Source organism: Chroicocephalus ridibundus, chromosome 3 (genome assembly GCF_963924245.1).
Source record: "Chroicocephalus ridibundus chromosome 3, bChrRid1.1, whole genome shotgun sequence".
In the NCBI taxonomy this organism is placed as follows: Eukaryota; Metazoa; Chordata; class Aves; order Charadriiformes; family Laridae; genus Chroicocephalus; species Chroicocephalus ridibundus.
In genome coordinates, this window is record NC_086286.1 from 96,353,793 (window position 1) to 96,370,599 (window position 16,807).

General features: G+C 38.5%; 1 protein-coding gene across 4 annotated transcripts in view; it reads right to left on the minus strand.

Annotated features, from left to right (window-relative positions):
• Nucleotides 1-16,807, minus strand: part of SMAP1 (small ArfGAP 1) — a 100,186-nt gene that overhangs the window by 21,610 nt on the left and 61,769 nt on the right. For 2 of the 4 annotated variants that reach the window (XM_063330234.1, XM_063330231.1), the window contains one exon: nt 1,677-1,755. In XM_063330234.1, the coding sequence (XP_063186304.1) occupies nt 1,677-1,755 (79 nt within the window). Of the gene's footprint in view, nt 1-1,676; nt 1,762-16,807 lie in introns of all 4 variants that reach the window. The other 2 variants (XM_063330232.1, XM_063330230.1) reach the window with 1 other exon arrangement.

The following is a 16,807-nucleotide window of genomic DNA, read 5'->3' on the forward strand; positions in this document are numbered from 1 at the left end:
AAAGGCCAAATTTAATTTAAATTAAAAGGGCAAAAGCCACAAGCGTTTATGTCATCATCATGTCATCAAAATACATACGGATGTATCATCACTTTTTGATGCATCCAAGTGATTATTACACCACCTTTCTATTTGTTACTTAAAAGATCTTTAAACACTCCCTCCTCTAAAATTATGTTTTGCTAACATACAAATTATAAACTTTGCCCTTTGTGTATCTTATCATGCCTCCTTAACACTGAAGAAGCACAGCTGTTGAACACCAATTATAATACTCTTTCTATTGCATATTACATCTCAAGTTAGCCTATGCAATCTGAGTTCATTATCATATCATAAAACAGCGTTACCAAGATTCTTTTCAAACCATGACTAAAAGGATACAGAAGCCTGACAATCTCAGCAGCACATACTGACTAAATTTTATTTCTTAATTAGGTTGTTGGTCTGGTAAAGGAAAATAAAGGAGAACCAGCTTTCCATTAAATCTGAATTACTTTTGTTTTTAATAGGTTCATTCTACATCCATAATCTAACTTCTACTGTGTTAATTAAGATTTGCTTGCCTATGGTAGCAGATAACTTGGAATGAAATATGGACCACAACACATACATAATGGGTACAAAAATAGAACTTTACAGCTACTCTATATTCAGAGGGAAAATAACATGCATTTTGAATGATAGTGTGAATTCTAAAACAGGGAAGACGTTTATTGTTTTGCTGCAACATTATTCATACCTTAAAATCAAAAATTAAAAAAACAGTAACAAAGCATTTTTCTACAAATTCAAGATTTTTGAATAATTACATCTAAAAGACTAATTAGCCTCCTCCAATATAGTAAAAACTATGTAGAAACTTAAGAATAACCGTTATATTGATGTAAATTTAATATTCTAATATCCACTCACAACTCTCCGAAAATTTTCCTAACTGTGAACAATAAAAGGGATTAAAAATAGTTATTGCAATATTTCATTCTTTCAGTTCCATTTTAAGATTCTATCCAATGGAAAAACACGCCTACAGTAACAGTATATAAATGAATGACAGATTTTATGAATATGGCCTTCAACGAGCAGAGAAAAAGCATAAAAACACAACAGTATAGCCAGACAGTGCAAATTTAATTATTCGGGTCCAAATGAGTTTATTTACAAGTCAAACACACAGTTAACTGCCAGTCAGAAAACAAAAGATGAAAATGAATGATGGTCACAGTGAGTACACAACACGGAAATGCCCAATGCATTAAGTTTTACAGGATACTGGTCAGCTGCAGGCAGGTTACTGTTCTTTTAACTGATATAGGGATTTTATGATATAAGATATTTTACAGATATACACTTCAGATGACCTCAGCATTTTCATTAAAAAGTACACTTGTACCATAAACACTGAAACACCACAATCCACAAGCCCTTTGAAGAATCACTTTGATAACTTCCCCTTCCCACAGGAGCTCATTACTCTCCTTAGCAAAACACAAGTATTGATACACCCAGATCCCTATGGCATTTTCCTTTAGAGTTTCAAATTCATGTACCAAATCCTACGGTTTTCAAATTCATCTAACTGTCAGTAAGCATGGAGAAAATAAAAGTATATCTATTAAAATATAAAACGACATATCTATGTTTGACTGAAAAACAGGTAATTGTGTTTTGCTTACCAAGTCCTAAAAGGTCAATAGTGGGTTCTGATGACTTTTTTGGACTTGCTTTAGCTTCTGATTGCTGATCCTCTTTCTTCTGTGGCTTTAAAAGAAAAAAAAAAACAACAAACTAAATACAAGTAACCTCTCTGAAAAAGATACAACGCTTAAAAAATTCTCATTAAAGATGCTGTTTCAATGCCAGAACTAAAAGCCCTTTTCTACATTTGTTTATCATAATTAATGTGATTTGTAATGAATCACAGCTGCAGTCATAAAGGACATGGCACATGACTGTAAAAAATTATCATTATAACTTCACTGGTATGTAATCATTTTTTAAATAAATCTAACTTCCAGGATAGGTTAAAAATAAGCTGAAATCTTAAACTGAATCAATGCATATCATGCATTAGGGAAGAAGCTGTCTGTAATTTGATTTATCAACTAATTTCAGCATCCAAACTATACAGGTCTGCAGCATTAAAGAGAAGAAAAACTTTAAGTTTTTAAAAGCTTAAATTTAAAAATTAGAAGCAGAGTAATGACATTATTTAGCTTTCCTGAAAAGAGCATCTGGAGAACATGCGGACTTTATAGATGCTAAGCACCAATGGACACAATCTATGTTCATGGTATTTTCCTTTGTAAACCTGAAGGCAAATAACAGCATCCTTCTCCTTTGGAAAAGGCAACTCCTAGTCTTTTCTTGCCTAGAAACTTCAAAATGTAAGATGGTAGTCACATTATTTTGATCATGAAAATGACTTCATAAATCTGTTTATAGTTCTTCTCATACCAGTATCTGGCTAATCACCCAAATCCAGCAAAACATACATTTTAAAAATTAACTCAAACTGGTTTATTGTAGTGACATGACAAACGCATTCTCTTACATGCATTTAATATGCATTTACTCCATACATCTCACAAAACCACAAAGTGGATTAGTCAGTCAGTGAGTACAGCCTTTAAATAGAACAGATTACCGAGTAACGCCGGCAGAGCACTGTCAGGCTGGGCACTGGGCTGACACCAACACAACCTGCTTTGTTCCCACCTTTATCACCCCCATAACGTGACTTTGACAGAGTCACCAAGGCTCCTGAGGGTGCTGAAGTCATTAAATCTTTGTATTTAGTATTACGAGAACTTCATAACTCAACACATGAATACAAAGTTCTCTTTATTTAGGTAACCCTTTACTTTCTGAGAACTGGGGATAAAGAGTAACGAGCTTGGTGTTTGTACAGAGCAGTGAGGAAACTCAAGAGTATTCAAAGATGGCCCAAGCGAAGAGCAGAAGCCTGTCATACTACGGACACCCCTCTCAGGTGAGCAAACCCCTATTGAAAACCTCCAGGAAAGAGCTGGAACAAACTGAACTCCATTTCTGCAGCTCCAGAGAACAGGTATCTTCACACTCAAGCTGATCCTTCCTAATCTCTCAGAGAAATACTTGCTTCCTCTCGCCAAAAATTCTCACGTTGACTTTACATACCCTGTGCAAGACAAAATTGTTTGGAAAACCAAAACCACCTGCTGGAGAAATATTCCATGGATTCCCTAATTCTGTATTGTATTACAACTTTCATCTTTTTGATCTGAAGAATAGCACAGTGATTTCAAACGGTACTCGATGTTACACAGAAAAAAACCCTTCAATTTGGTATGAGAACGGGTATGGTTTTGAAAGTAAATTTTCGCTTATTTTTTGAAAGTGACTGTTCAAAATAAAGTTTTCTACAATTGACCATACCTCAGTAAATGAGCCATAAAACTTAAATTATGATTATGAATATCAATCAGAATTAACAGCGAGTATTTCAGAACAGAATTTATCATAAAAATTGGAATGTTTGGTTGTTCTCCAACTCTGTAAGAAACACCATGGGTCACAAAAGCTAAGAAAAAAAAAAATATTTCTGACATGTTGCTTGATTTCATGAAACTGACTTTTTTTTTTTTTTTGCTTAAACAGCTTAAAAATTCTGAATATAGAACAACTACTTATTTAAACTGAAAAGTAAAACTGTTAGAATTACATTAAATGTGGAAATTTTCATTACTCTAGACTAGATTTATGCAAGCTATGTAAAAGTACAAGTTTGAAATAAATTAATGCTTGACAGGATTGGTTTAAATGCAAATTTCTCACAGAAACCAAAAGACTTTTGCACACATTAGTAAGAACTAAACAGAGAAGAGTTCAAATAGCACTCTCTTTTATTTAGTACATATTACTGCAGCAAATCAATCTCATTACCTAAACTAAAAATTTAAAATTACAGTAGGTATAATCTACTTAGCTCCTCTGCTTTGTCAAATGAACATTTTTAGTAATTATTAAATGCATATTTCTGTTTCATCACTCTCTAAATAAGGAAGGCAATGAAAATAAAAGGTATAAAAATACAAATGTCTATAAAAATAAGATCTTTTAAGATACCCTTTCTCAATATCATTACTATACTTCTTGATCAGCAGTTTCTTTCCCATTTGGCTTCCTTGTCAGTACGTAAACTAATAGGCCTTAAGGTTACTTCACACTTAGTTACATTAAGAAACACTGAAAAATTATTTTCAAGCTTGTTAGTACAGCAAATATTTCTAGACATTAATACTGCATTCGTTTCCCTGATGGAGATTTTCTCCTTAAAGCACTATTCAGCTCCTTTACAGCTACACAGTTTTCACCAACACACTAACCTTCACTCTGAAAAATGAAAAAAAAAAGCTATTAGTAACCTAACTATTTACCAACACTTCATCTGGACAATCGTGGTCACGCAAAGCAATATCCAGTAGCTATCGAGAAAAAACCTTCCTCTTACCCTTAATTTTACTTGCAATGCTACGTTCCTTCCCCCATTCTCTCACCATAACAAACACCAGTTGTGGAATTTCCTATCCTCCTGTCTGAGACTTCAAACAGTTTTAAAATCCGGTATGCCTTCATGCCTGGTTAAGATGTTGCGTGAATTTGTGCAAATTCAGAAGATGCTTGTTTGACGCTTAACGTCTGTATTGACTGAGAGATGGACAGGGACTCCCTCTAAAGTCACCTACCCTTAGGCATAAATTAAGTAAGGTTGGCACTAATGGGATGAGTTAGAACAAGAAACTTAGAGGCACACAATTATTCTTGATTTACAAAGCACCTAAATAACACCCCCCCGCCTTTACCATGCTATTTCTTAATACGGTCTTGTTCTCTCTTCAGCCCCGTGGATCTTGGGCTACCCGTCTGTACTGTGGTCCACTTGAAGAAGGTAGAATGAAAAGCAGTGCCTTACTAAAGCGTTCTGAGTAGAGGATCACGCCATATTTCTGGGGCTGGAGCAGAGGACTTCCAGAGGTCCCTTCCAGCCTATATAATTCTGGCATAAACAAGGTGTTGAAACTTTTAGAAAAAAACAAAAATGGAAGTCATACTAGAGCCACTTGAAAATTTTATTACAAATCATAAAGAGAAATGTGATGTTTAATTTCTCTTCAGCAGTTTTGCTCCAAGAGGACTCATACATGAGTAAGCTTTATGTAGAGAGTGGTCTTTTGAGATGTTAAAGCTAAATATTGCACACAGAAGCGTGCAACAGGCAAAAAACGGCATAACAACCCAGTGACATTTCTTAAACGTAATGTTTAATTTAGTGTTTTGCTTTATCTAAAAATTACCGCATTTTGTAGCGGTGCAATAGAGCATGACAAATCCTTCTGCACTAGGATTCATCTCGGTTTCTATTACTAGTCTGCTTTACTCCCACAGCAATTATTTTTAAGTATTGACACCAGCACTAGCTAAACTATTCTTTGTCGAGTCCTTTGGAAAAAGGCTGCATAAAAATAGGAGACTAAGCAACATTAAATAAATCAAACATAGCATTAAAAATCTGCTATTAAAAAGCCAAGTAGAAAGGAACAGGTACATAATTTTGTGCATTTATTTTCAAGTGGAGCCTTCAAGGTTACTGGGGCTACTATTTCTTACAACATTCAAGGTTGTCTTAGCAACATACGTGGTTTTATTAAGCACGTGATTATAGCAATTCCTACATATATTTACTTCGGGTCATATATTAACAGCTTCTCATTCAAAATCACCGTTATGTCACTAGTACTTTCTTCTGAAACACTGTCCTCACAAACAGCAGAGCATCAAAACATCTTTGATATACAGGCCTTACATTTCCATTTTTCACAGTTGTCACCAATGGCCACTACACCATACTTGAAGGCTGTTCTCACTTTGCAGTATCTATTGAAACCAAGCAATGTCCTCTGCCTTAAAATTATTCTGAGATTACTGAAAAACAGTTTATTTGCAAATATCAGTGAATTAAACTGAGGCCAGAACAAGCTTCAGGTTGAGGGAGGTGATCCTTCCCCTCTACTCAGCACTGGTGAGGCCACACCTGGAGTGCTGTGATCCGGTTCTGGGCTCCCCAGTAGAAGAGACACACAGACACACTGGAGCAAGTCCAGCGACAGGCCAGAGAGACGATTAAGGGACTGGAACACCTCTCACATGGGCCGAGAGATCCGGTACTGTTCAGCCTAGAGAAACGAAGGCCTTCTATACCGATAGCTGAAGGGCAGGTGTGCAGAAGCTGGAGCCAGGCTCTTTCCAGTGGTGCCCAGTGACAGGACCGGAGGCAGTGGGCACAAACTGAAACACAGGAGGCTCCATCTACACATCAGGGAACACTTTTACAGGGTGACTGAGCACTGGCAGAGGTTGCCCAGAGAAATTCAAAAGCTGTCTGGATACCAGCCTGGACAATTTGTGCTACGTCACGTAGGCAGTTGGACACGATGACCTCCAGAATTTCCTTCCAACCTCAACCATTCTGCAATTCTGTGATTCTCTCAAGAGATATAGTGTGCAGGAATTATCAGCTATTTTATTCACTCTTGGCAGATGTTTCTGCCGAGGCTGAAGGCCTTTCATGCTTTCAGGTACCCTAACTAATAATCTCTTAATTTTCCCAGTGGAAGGGGCTAAAAGCAATCTTCTCTGGACTACTGTGATTTCTCAGGGGCTCATCCGTCTTTTCTGGTGTGGTGCCTAATGCATAGAAACGCTGTTTCAGGATTGGTTTTGTAGCAACTCCTTTACGAGTAATCATTCCTCCTTACTGGATTTTGCCTCACCTGTACCTACCATAGCCCCTTCCTGAAGCTCTCTCTGAGAGATCTTTTACTAGCAGCTCTTCAGATTGCTTCAGCATTTAAGTGCAAGTATCTTCTGTGGGAATATTATGCAATATTCATACTCCATACTTAATAAAAGGAATCCGGGGGGGGGCGGCGGCGTGGGGGGGTGGAAATCAAGTTCAACTGCAGGAGAGGTCACAGTTGCTACGATGATCCCCTGAGAGGCACGCAACGCTTACAGTACGGGAAGGTGAGTACTTAACAGGAGTCAAGAAAGAACAGACTAAGGTCAAGAGTAGCTTTTTCTTCTACTGTCTGATCAGAATTTCTACTTTTATTCTTCTGAAAAGACTACGTGATACATAGGAGCCTAAGACAAATGCTGTTCCTTCATAAAATATCTGAATTTTGACTTAATATTTAGAAGGCAGACTAATTGTCAAAATACTGGATAATGGATAACATTTTCCTAAGACCTGTATTGACTGCATGTTATTAAAAGTATATAAGACAAACACGTGTGCTGTGCACTGAAAATTGGTAAAGCTGCTATCACGGAAATAATTCCCTCTAAGTTTCTTCTCTGATTAATTCTTTATTTAGTATCCAGTGATGACCAACTGACAATTTTATACCTGCTAGATCTGAATCCTGCCTGCTGTACATCTACAATACCATAAAAACATGGTATGACAAAACATGGCACTAAAGCCTTACCCATAAGTAGCCCTTAGGTAACAAGATAAATCACCTTCTAGTATCTACAGCGCAGATATTTTAAAAATAGTTAGAAACTTTCTGTAACTTTACATTTAACAAAATGAACAGTTGAGAAATTATGTCTACAAACAAGAAAACTCATCTCTTTCCCATTTAAATAAAATGGTAATACAGAAATGAATATTTAGATCTTCATTTATTTTCCACACACTGTCACTAGAAGTCAGTTGGCTGGAAATCAGTGGATACAACTACACATGCTGGTAATCTGCATATACCTCCACATTGCAACTTGGTTAACATTTTGTGCTAAGAAACCATCACAAATAAAATTCAAAAGCAGACAACTGTGGAAAAGATCAGGCCATTTGTAATTTATTACAGTTTTAAAGCACGCAAGTGCATAAGCCTGCTTAATAATTTTATGTAATGTAATTTTCTTAGATTCACACTGAGCTGATGCCTTCATCAGTGGAAGCCAGACCAGTCTGTCTGCTTGTAATTCATTGAGATACTGGCTATGATTTAATCAATCTTGTTCATTTTTCTACCCTTAGGAAATAGTAGGATAAATCACTTATCAAGCTTGTTCATTTTCCTACTCATCTTTCCTTTCATCTTTAAGATTTTGAAGTATTTTCCAGTTCATCAGGTTTTGGTGGAAAAATTACAAAAATTCGTACCAAAGTTTTGGGTTTTATTTTGCTCAAATCCTTGACTACATCCTTACAAGATCAAAACAACATAAGTGTAGAAAACTTCCCAATTTACCTAAAATGAGAAAGTTTTCTATTCCATCATGAAAGAGGAACTTGTAATTCAACAACCTACATTTAATGTTGCATTCCTCTTTCTCCCCCATTATTCTTTCTTTACTCATTTTGTGAAACAATAAAAGCTACCTGAGGCTGAATTTGAAAAATAGGGTAAGAACACTAGTTTAGGCCAGGAAAAAAAAATAAAATAATTGTCCCTACTAGGTCTCAATTTAAAAAACAAAGCTCAGTTTTACACAAACAAATACTACCTCTTATTGAACTCACATAATGCATTGTTTTCAATATACCATTAATAATACCGTTCTAGTTCAATCGAATTTATGTGAAACACTTTCCTTGAGTTAGTTGAAAACAAATAAACCAGCAAGTAACACTGTTAAGTACTCTATTCACACATGAGGTTCTAGGGTTGATTTTATAGATTTGTTTCTCATATGTTACTCGAAATCAAATTTTCTAGTAAATAAGGACATTTTGTTGACAAGAACAAGAGAACTGAAATCTATTTTATACTATATATTTTGCAGACTAATTGCCTGTGTGGGTCTGGCTGGGACGGAGTCAACGTACTTCATAGCAGCCAGTATGGTGCTATGTTTTCGATCTGTGGCTAAACCAGTGTTGGTGAAACACCGGTGTTCTGGCTATTTCTGAGCAGTGCCTGTACAGCATCAAGGCTTCTTTTTTCCTCACTCTGCCCTTGCAGTGAGTAGGCTGGGGCTGGGAGGGGACATAGCCAGGACAGCTGACCTGAACTGACTGAAGGGATACTCCATACCATATGACGTCGCGCCTTCTGAACTCATCCCATCAACACATGCAATACTGACATAATACTTTTGATAACCTCATCACGTTAGAAATATGATTGCATAAAACCAGCAAAACTATCAGCCTTTGTTTTGCTAGTCAAAACAAGCCAACCTCTAAGCCTCTCTTTAATAAATTCAAGGACTACACACACACACACACAGAGACAGCAATACTTCACCATTGTTCGGCAGTTTTCTTCATAACCACCTTCTCTTCCCTTTCTCTAGCATTCTATAGACTTCACCAAGTAGATACAAGGAGCACGTTAGTCAAGTGAATCAACCTATTTATGGAACTCGCCCTACAAATCGCAGTGATTCACAAGTTGTGTTTTCTCATTGAAGCTTAGTGTATGCAAACCTCAATACCCTGAATCCGAGCATTATAGTTTTTGCAGTAGACTCATCCAAAGGTAAACTCCCACTCCCTGGAACGGGCAGCTGTATCTTCTCCCAGAGACTTAGACAGCAACTTTGCAGGAGATGGGATTGTGAAGAACATTCATTAACACCTGAAGCATAAGTGGCGTACTGTAGGAATTCCAATGTCTCAGTCAGGGATTTCATCAGATTTTGTTCAGCCAGATATTTTTGGAGATAACCATTACATGAGTAATTCATTCTGCCTCAGAGAAAAGAAAAATAATGAAAGCATTGCCAAGTCACTCTTCCTCCTTCCTCCGTACCAAGATTACAGTACAGCACACATGATGCTGTCTACAAGGGATACGGTTATCTCATGGGCAAGACAAAAAGGAGGGTCAGTACCACCATGACTGACAGTCACACACCTATTAAATTCACCTATATAACAGGATGCTTTGAGGGCTATCGCTGATGTTACCCGTGCTCCTTCTCTGTGAAACAACAGCTTGTCCTCTCCTGACTCTTAGCACTGTGAGCACTGTGCCCATGTACACGTTTGGCTCCTAAGTGTAGAAGAAGATGGGTAGGAGACAAGAGTCTCCTACTCTTGTAAAGAAGAAAAAAAAAGAATAATGTTAGGTAATTCAAGTTTCCATTTTCTCCTTCTGTAACCTTATACCAAGTATCTTCATATGTGCAAACTTTAAGGGTTTAACAGTTCTAAAAGACATATGACACACAATAGAAATGTAACCCCCCCGAAATGCTTTATAAACAAGTGGAACTTTTGCTGAATTCACTATTACAAGATGTTCATGTAAATAATGCATCAGGTTTCAACGTCAGTATTTAGGATTAACACTGACCTTATTCTCACTTACATTACCTGAGAGCATTAGAAGGGGTAGCATACACGGTGCAAGACATATGCCACATAACTAATAGCTCTGAAGAAGAAACACTCTCTGGTCAGAGCAGTCACAAGTTACTACCGTAAATACTTCTCCTACTCGAAAGCAAGATACCAGTCACTGTCAAAAATCTGATCCATCACCTGTCCAGTCCAGTTATCTGCTCCTATTTTAATACTTTAATATTACACACAAAAAAAATACCACTCTGCACATTTTCCTCAATTTTCTACTTCAATGAAAAATTCATTGTAATTTCATACACATCTGGCTACTCATGCATTTCTTACTTCTATACCCTACCTTAACTACAAGAAGCTTTATGAAAGCTGGAGATCCATCATACAATTTAGCAAAAAGCACTTCTAAGTTACTTAAAAGCAACTTGCAGTTTACTCACTAGAGCTTATCAACACTTCTATGGTTACTGAATAAAAGTCTTCCTTTGCTCTTATTAGGTAGGAATTGTATGCCTTGTGCATAAAGTAATTGGATTCCTTCCCTCTTCATTACCTGCTTGCAATAAAACTTGCAAGACAGCACAAACATTTGAGAATTCCCATATGAGAAAATAATGTTAGTAATTTACCATAACCTTGCAATAGGTTTGTAGAGATGATTTTTCCTGACAGCTCATCTACTTCTACTATATGAGTTAGTTTACTTTGTATCTAGTTAAAGCATTACTCAAGTAGGTATCTTCGAATTTTTAAAGAATGGTTTTACAACTTTTGTATCTGACATATAAGTAAGTAAAAACTAATCCTTTCATAATACTGAATGTAAATCCCATTGAAGATGAAACATGTTTACCCTCCTATAAGATACTAGCATTTTTTTCAGACTTGTAACTAAACATGAATAAACCCAGAAATCAGAATAACTCTTCAAAATTTCAGGTACTTTTAGCATGTGATAAAGTGCTATTTTGCCTAGCTAGCAAAAAAGCCAGAAAACAAGTATACTATATTGAATCACAAGATATACATTATGAAGTTGTACAAACTACAGCAACTCTGGAAGCAAACTCTGATGCATTTCTAATCAAGAGAAAAAAACCCACCCATCAACCAAAAAAAAAAAAAAAGGGGGAAATGTGAGTTTATTATTTAAGAGTCTATTGCAATTATTCCAATGAATCACTCTCAGACACTGAACTACCGACGCTGATGTAGGTAAGTGACATTTAAGGCACTTATACCAAGCAAACCAACAAAACTGAATTGCCTTTTTTTTTTTTTTTTTCTGTAAAATAGGATTCTGTACACGTGACGGTCATTCAGTTGAAACACACTCCTGAAGGAAAACATTGATCTACATCTCCACTTTAAAGGCCTGGGCATATGGATTTCATTAGATTTTCCCAGTTAGGGCAAGGTACTTGTACAAGATTATGTAAAATGTGTTATATCTTTAGTCATTTGAATTAAAAACTTCATGGCAGAACTAACGGACAGCTGCACCATAACCTTATTTCATTAATATGATTTTACCTGGGTCCAGGATAATATGCTAATAATATCAATGGAAAGTGGATTAAGACTATTGCTTAGTTATGACTTATTGATCACCAGTACTACCACTTTATTTTAACTGAATTTAAAATGTTAGCTCAGATCTCATTTACTTTAGTCAATGTATTCCAAGAAGGCTTAACACCTTTCATGTCTCGTACTAAGCTGAATCAGTTTATCTCCCTTCCAACGCGTCAGACATTCTCAGAGGCCCTTTTACCTTGCTCAAAACAAGGTATGCAACTGTAGAAGCACAGTTTCCTAAAATGAAGTTGTCTTTCTTTTTATACTTACTGCTGAGACTATGTCAGAATAGCAAAGATTAAATCTTTCTTTTCAAATTCTTGTATTCATGCATTAAATCTATGTAATAACAACCATATTTTAAATACTAGTTGTATGCATTCATTTTCACGGAATCACAGAATGGTTCAGGTTGGAAGCGACCTTAAAGATCATCTAGTTCCAACCCCCCTCCCACGGGCAGGGACACCTCCCACTAGACCAGGCTGCTCAAAGCCTCATCCAGCCTGGCCTTGAACACTTCCAGGGATGGGGCAGCCACAACCTCCCTGGGCAACCTGTTCCAGTGTCTCACCACCCTCACAGTAAAGAATTTTTTCCTGATATCCAATCTAAATCTCCCCTCTTTCAGTTTGAGGCTGTTACCCTGTGTCCTACCATTACACTCCCTGATAAAGAGTCCCTCCCCATCTCTCCTGTAGGCCCCCTTTAGGTACCAGAAGGCTGCTATAAGGTCTCTTTGGAGCCTTCTCTTCTCCAGGCTGAACAACCCCAGCTCTCTCAGCCTGTCCTCATAGGAGAGGTGCTCCAGCCCTCTGATCATCTTTGTGGCCCTCCGCTGGCCCCGTTCCAACAGGTCCACGTCAATTTCAAACATATTATGTTCCTAAAGCTGACAAGTTCAGAATAGGATCTGAAAAAAGAGGGCAAGCTCTTTCTCCTAAGTTTGGCACTTGAAGAAAAGCATTAAGAGACTGCGAGGTGATTGCTAGGTAACTGTCACAACAAGAAGTAGGAACCTCAAGCCAAGCTGGAGATGGCAAGACTGCAGAGAAGGACAGGCACATAGTCTGAGTGCAGAGGTATTAAAGTTTTCTAGAGATTCCGGGGGCAAGGATTTGAGCAGGGTTTGCTGCAGTGCTAAATCTTTGAAATGACTGCGTTTGAGCTCAGAAGCAAGGACCTGTTTACAAGGACACAAAAGGCAGGGGGAAAAGCTGTTTATCAACCCTTTTCCTATTTTGTATTATCTTGTCACGGAATTTTATTTAGATAAAACCCAAGCATTCTACTTTTAATCCAATAAAAGCCGTTTTTTACATCTTTTAGAAGTCATTATGAGGTAGAAAACCTAGGCAGATCTTAAAGCTGTAGCTGATCCAGTGTCCCATTACAACATCTATAAATCCGATTAGGGTTGAAGCTTTCCAATGCACCTCAGTTTGCAAGATGTGAAATGCAATAAACACAGTTTGTATTTTTATAAGCTGTTTTAAATACATCTTCAGTTTTAGAACCGCATATTATGGTTATATGAACTCAGCTTACATATTTCTATTCCGTTTCCATTGAGCTATTTAGCCTGGGCAAGACTGCAGTAATGCAGCTGTATTAGTTCCAAGTTCCTCATTAAACGGTTTTCTTTTATAACTTTCCTTCTAAAAACCTTTTGAGTTATACATACTGTAACATCAGCGTACCCAATCAGAACTAAGGGGTATATATTTGTAATTCCTTCTTCATACGTCTCCAGACAAGAACGAGCTGTTTTAGGCACGGTAACTGACGGAGCTCAGAGTGACAAAACAATCCATTGCTTTCCAACCCTATTCGTGAAGGGATGCGTTTGCATTCTTTTATTTGACTCTAACAACAGTGCTTTTTTGCTGAAAAATGCTTTTTACATGCGACAAGTTCATCGAATACCAAGACCCTGCACCCTTAGCCAATCACCAGCTCAGACCTTGTATCTTTCCAGATGCTGATACGCTACTCACTGGGTAGTCCAGCATGAATTTGGCTAGCAGTTACACACGTGTGTGAGCACAATATGGGTGTCTCCAGTAGCTGGTCTTAGACGTGCTGCTTTGCAATAGTTGGCTTCTAGATTCTGGTCTCTCCAGTTGCTGACCGTTATGCTCCTCAAACCTGCCGTCTCTTTGCAGTGGCCGACACCAGCCTCTTAGCCTTCTTGTCTCATAGTCCAACTTGAAGTTTGCTAGTGCTTACACACAGACACAGAAGAGACAACGCACTCACGCACAATAGGGTTGCAAATAGAATTTGGCAAGAATGTAGGACAGCCTGCAGCGATCAAGTGCAGGGCTCAGACAAGCGTACTGCCCAGCAACCTGCATATATGGGACCAACCCTTTCTATCCCCTTCCCTCTGCTTCTTCATGCCTGGTTTCTCCCCAATCCACCTTGATTCCTCCATTTCCCTGCTTTTGGTTTGTCACCCAAACATCCTATAATAAGCTTCATACAATATTCTCTGCCCTATCCCCATATTCTTTTCTCTATGCATCCCCTAGTAAGTCCTATAGCCTAGTATGCAATCACCCTTTACTTGCCTGGGGTTCCTGGAAGAGAATCTCTTTTCTTGACCCATCTCAACACTCTCCTTCGACAGACCTAGGAGAAGCAGACCACTGTGCTCCCTCTTCACTCATTAGATTACTCTGGTTCTGCTCCCTGTCATTGTTGCTCTGATCCTTGCTGTCTTTATGTTTTAGTCACACAGTCTAACAGCATCACAACACTCAACATTGTTTCATATATACCACCTCTGAATTAGGAATTTTCCTAACAGAGTTCTGCTTCCTGCGTTGGACTGATACTCTGTACTGGCATCTTTTCTATCATTATGGCAAGCAGCATGATATAAACACTTCATAAGGTCTCAGCATACTACGTCTATAGAGATGCATTTTAAAAGAGCCTCTCAATTAGTTCCATGGGAATTCAATCCTGTCGCTGACAGCTAATCAGACTGAAATAACCCCACAGGTTAATTTTTCTTACTTCTCTATCAGCCTGTTGCTTTTCTTTGGCTGCTATAGAAGTACTTTATCATATATAGAGTACTTTATCATCCTCATATACAAATACATCATTCTGTTTCACAAATGCAGAACTTAGTAAGAGGGAGAAACATTTAATAAGTACTTATGCATCATTAGCTGTTCATGTCTACAATCATTAGTTGTATTAGTTTCTTCTGCCAGTCAGGTTCGGGTTTTTTTTCCTTCGTTTTATTCCCATTTCAAAGTTAACCACTTTGAAACAATTACGTTAGAAGCTAATTAATTTTAACCTAATTAATTTTAGAAACAAATTAATTTTAAGCAATACCAAAATGTATTGCCCTTTACTTGAGTAAACTCCATTTTCTTTGTCTTCCCCCTCCATATCACAGTAATCTTTAACACCAACTATCAAGAAGCATTCTAACCACAATCTAGTCTAGCAGTCTACACCTCGACTGGAAATGAGTCAAACTTCTTCCTGCTTTTATTCCTCAAGTTTAAATAATGCAAATCTTTATGAAATTTCGGGTATTCTGAAAATGAATATTTAAATCATCCTTACAAAACACAAGGATCGCTAAAACTTTTTAGATTCACAGCTTCAAAGATTCTGAAGTTTTACAACTGACCCTTCAAGTGATATTACAAGGGCTCTGACTTGTTCAGGCGTGCATTTCCACATTTATGCTGAGATTTGACCAAACCAATTTCTTTTACACCACTAAAATAGTCTATGTTTAAACAAAGGAAAAAAGATATATTGATGGCCTTTGACACCGTCCCCCACAGCATTCTCCTGGAGAAGCTGGCGAATCATGGCATAGACAAGTGTACTCTTTGCTGGGTTAAAAACTGGCTGGATGGCCGTGCCCAGAGAGTTGTGATTAATGGGGTGAAATCCTCTTGGCGGCCCATTACCAGTGGTGTCCCTCAGGGCTCAGTTTTGGGGCCGGTTTTGTTTAATATCTTTATCAATGATCTGGATGAGGGGATTGAGTGCACCCTCAGTAAGTTTGCAGACGACACCAAACCAGGTGGGAGTGTTGATCTGCTTGAGGGTAGGAAGGCTCTACAGAGGGACCTGGACAGGCTGGATCGATGGGCCAAGGCCAACTGTATGAGGTTTAATAAGGCCAAGTGCCGGGTCCTGCATTTTGGTCACAACAACCCCAAGCAACGCTACAGGCTTGGGGCAGAGTGGCTGGAAAGCTGCCCGGCAGAAAAGGACCTGGGGGTGCTGGTGGCCGGCCAGCTTAACATGAGCCAGCAGTGTGCCCAGGTGGCCAAGAAGGCCAACAGTATTCTGGCTTGTATCAGGAATAGCGTGGCCAGCAGGTGTAGGGAAGTGACCGTGCCTCTGTACTCGGCGCTGGTGAGGCCTCACCTCGAGTCCTGTGTTCAGTTCTGGGCCCCTCTGTACAAGAGGGACACTGAAGTGCTGGAGCGTGTCCAGAGGAGAGCTACCAGGCTGGTGAGGGGTCTGGAGACCAGGTCATATGAGGAGAGGCTGAGGGAGCTGGGCATGGTTAGCTTGGAGAAGAGGAGGCTGAGGGGAGACCTCATTGCCCTCTACAACTACCTGAAAGGAGGTTGGAGAGAGGTGGGTGTTGGCCTCTTCTCCCAAGTCAATAATGACAGGACCAGAGGAAATGGTCTGAAGTTGCGCCAGGGGAGGGTTAGATTAGATATTAGGAAGAATTACTTTACTGAAAGAGTGGTCAGGCACTGGAACAGCCTGCCCAGGGAGGTGGTTGAGTCACCATCCCTAGAGGTGTTTAAGAAACGTCTAGATTTGGCACTTCAGGGCATGCTCTAGTGGCAGAGATTGTAGAGGTTG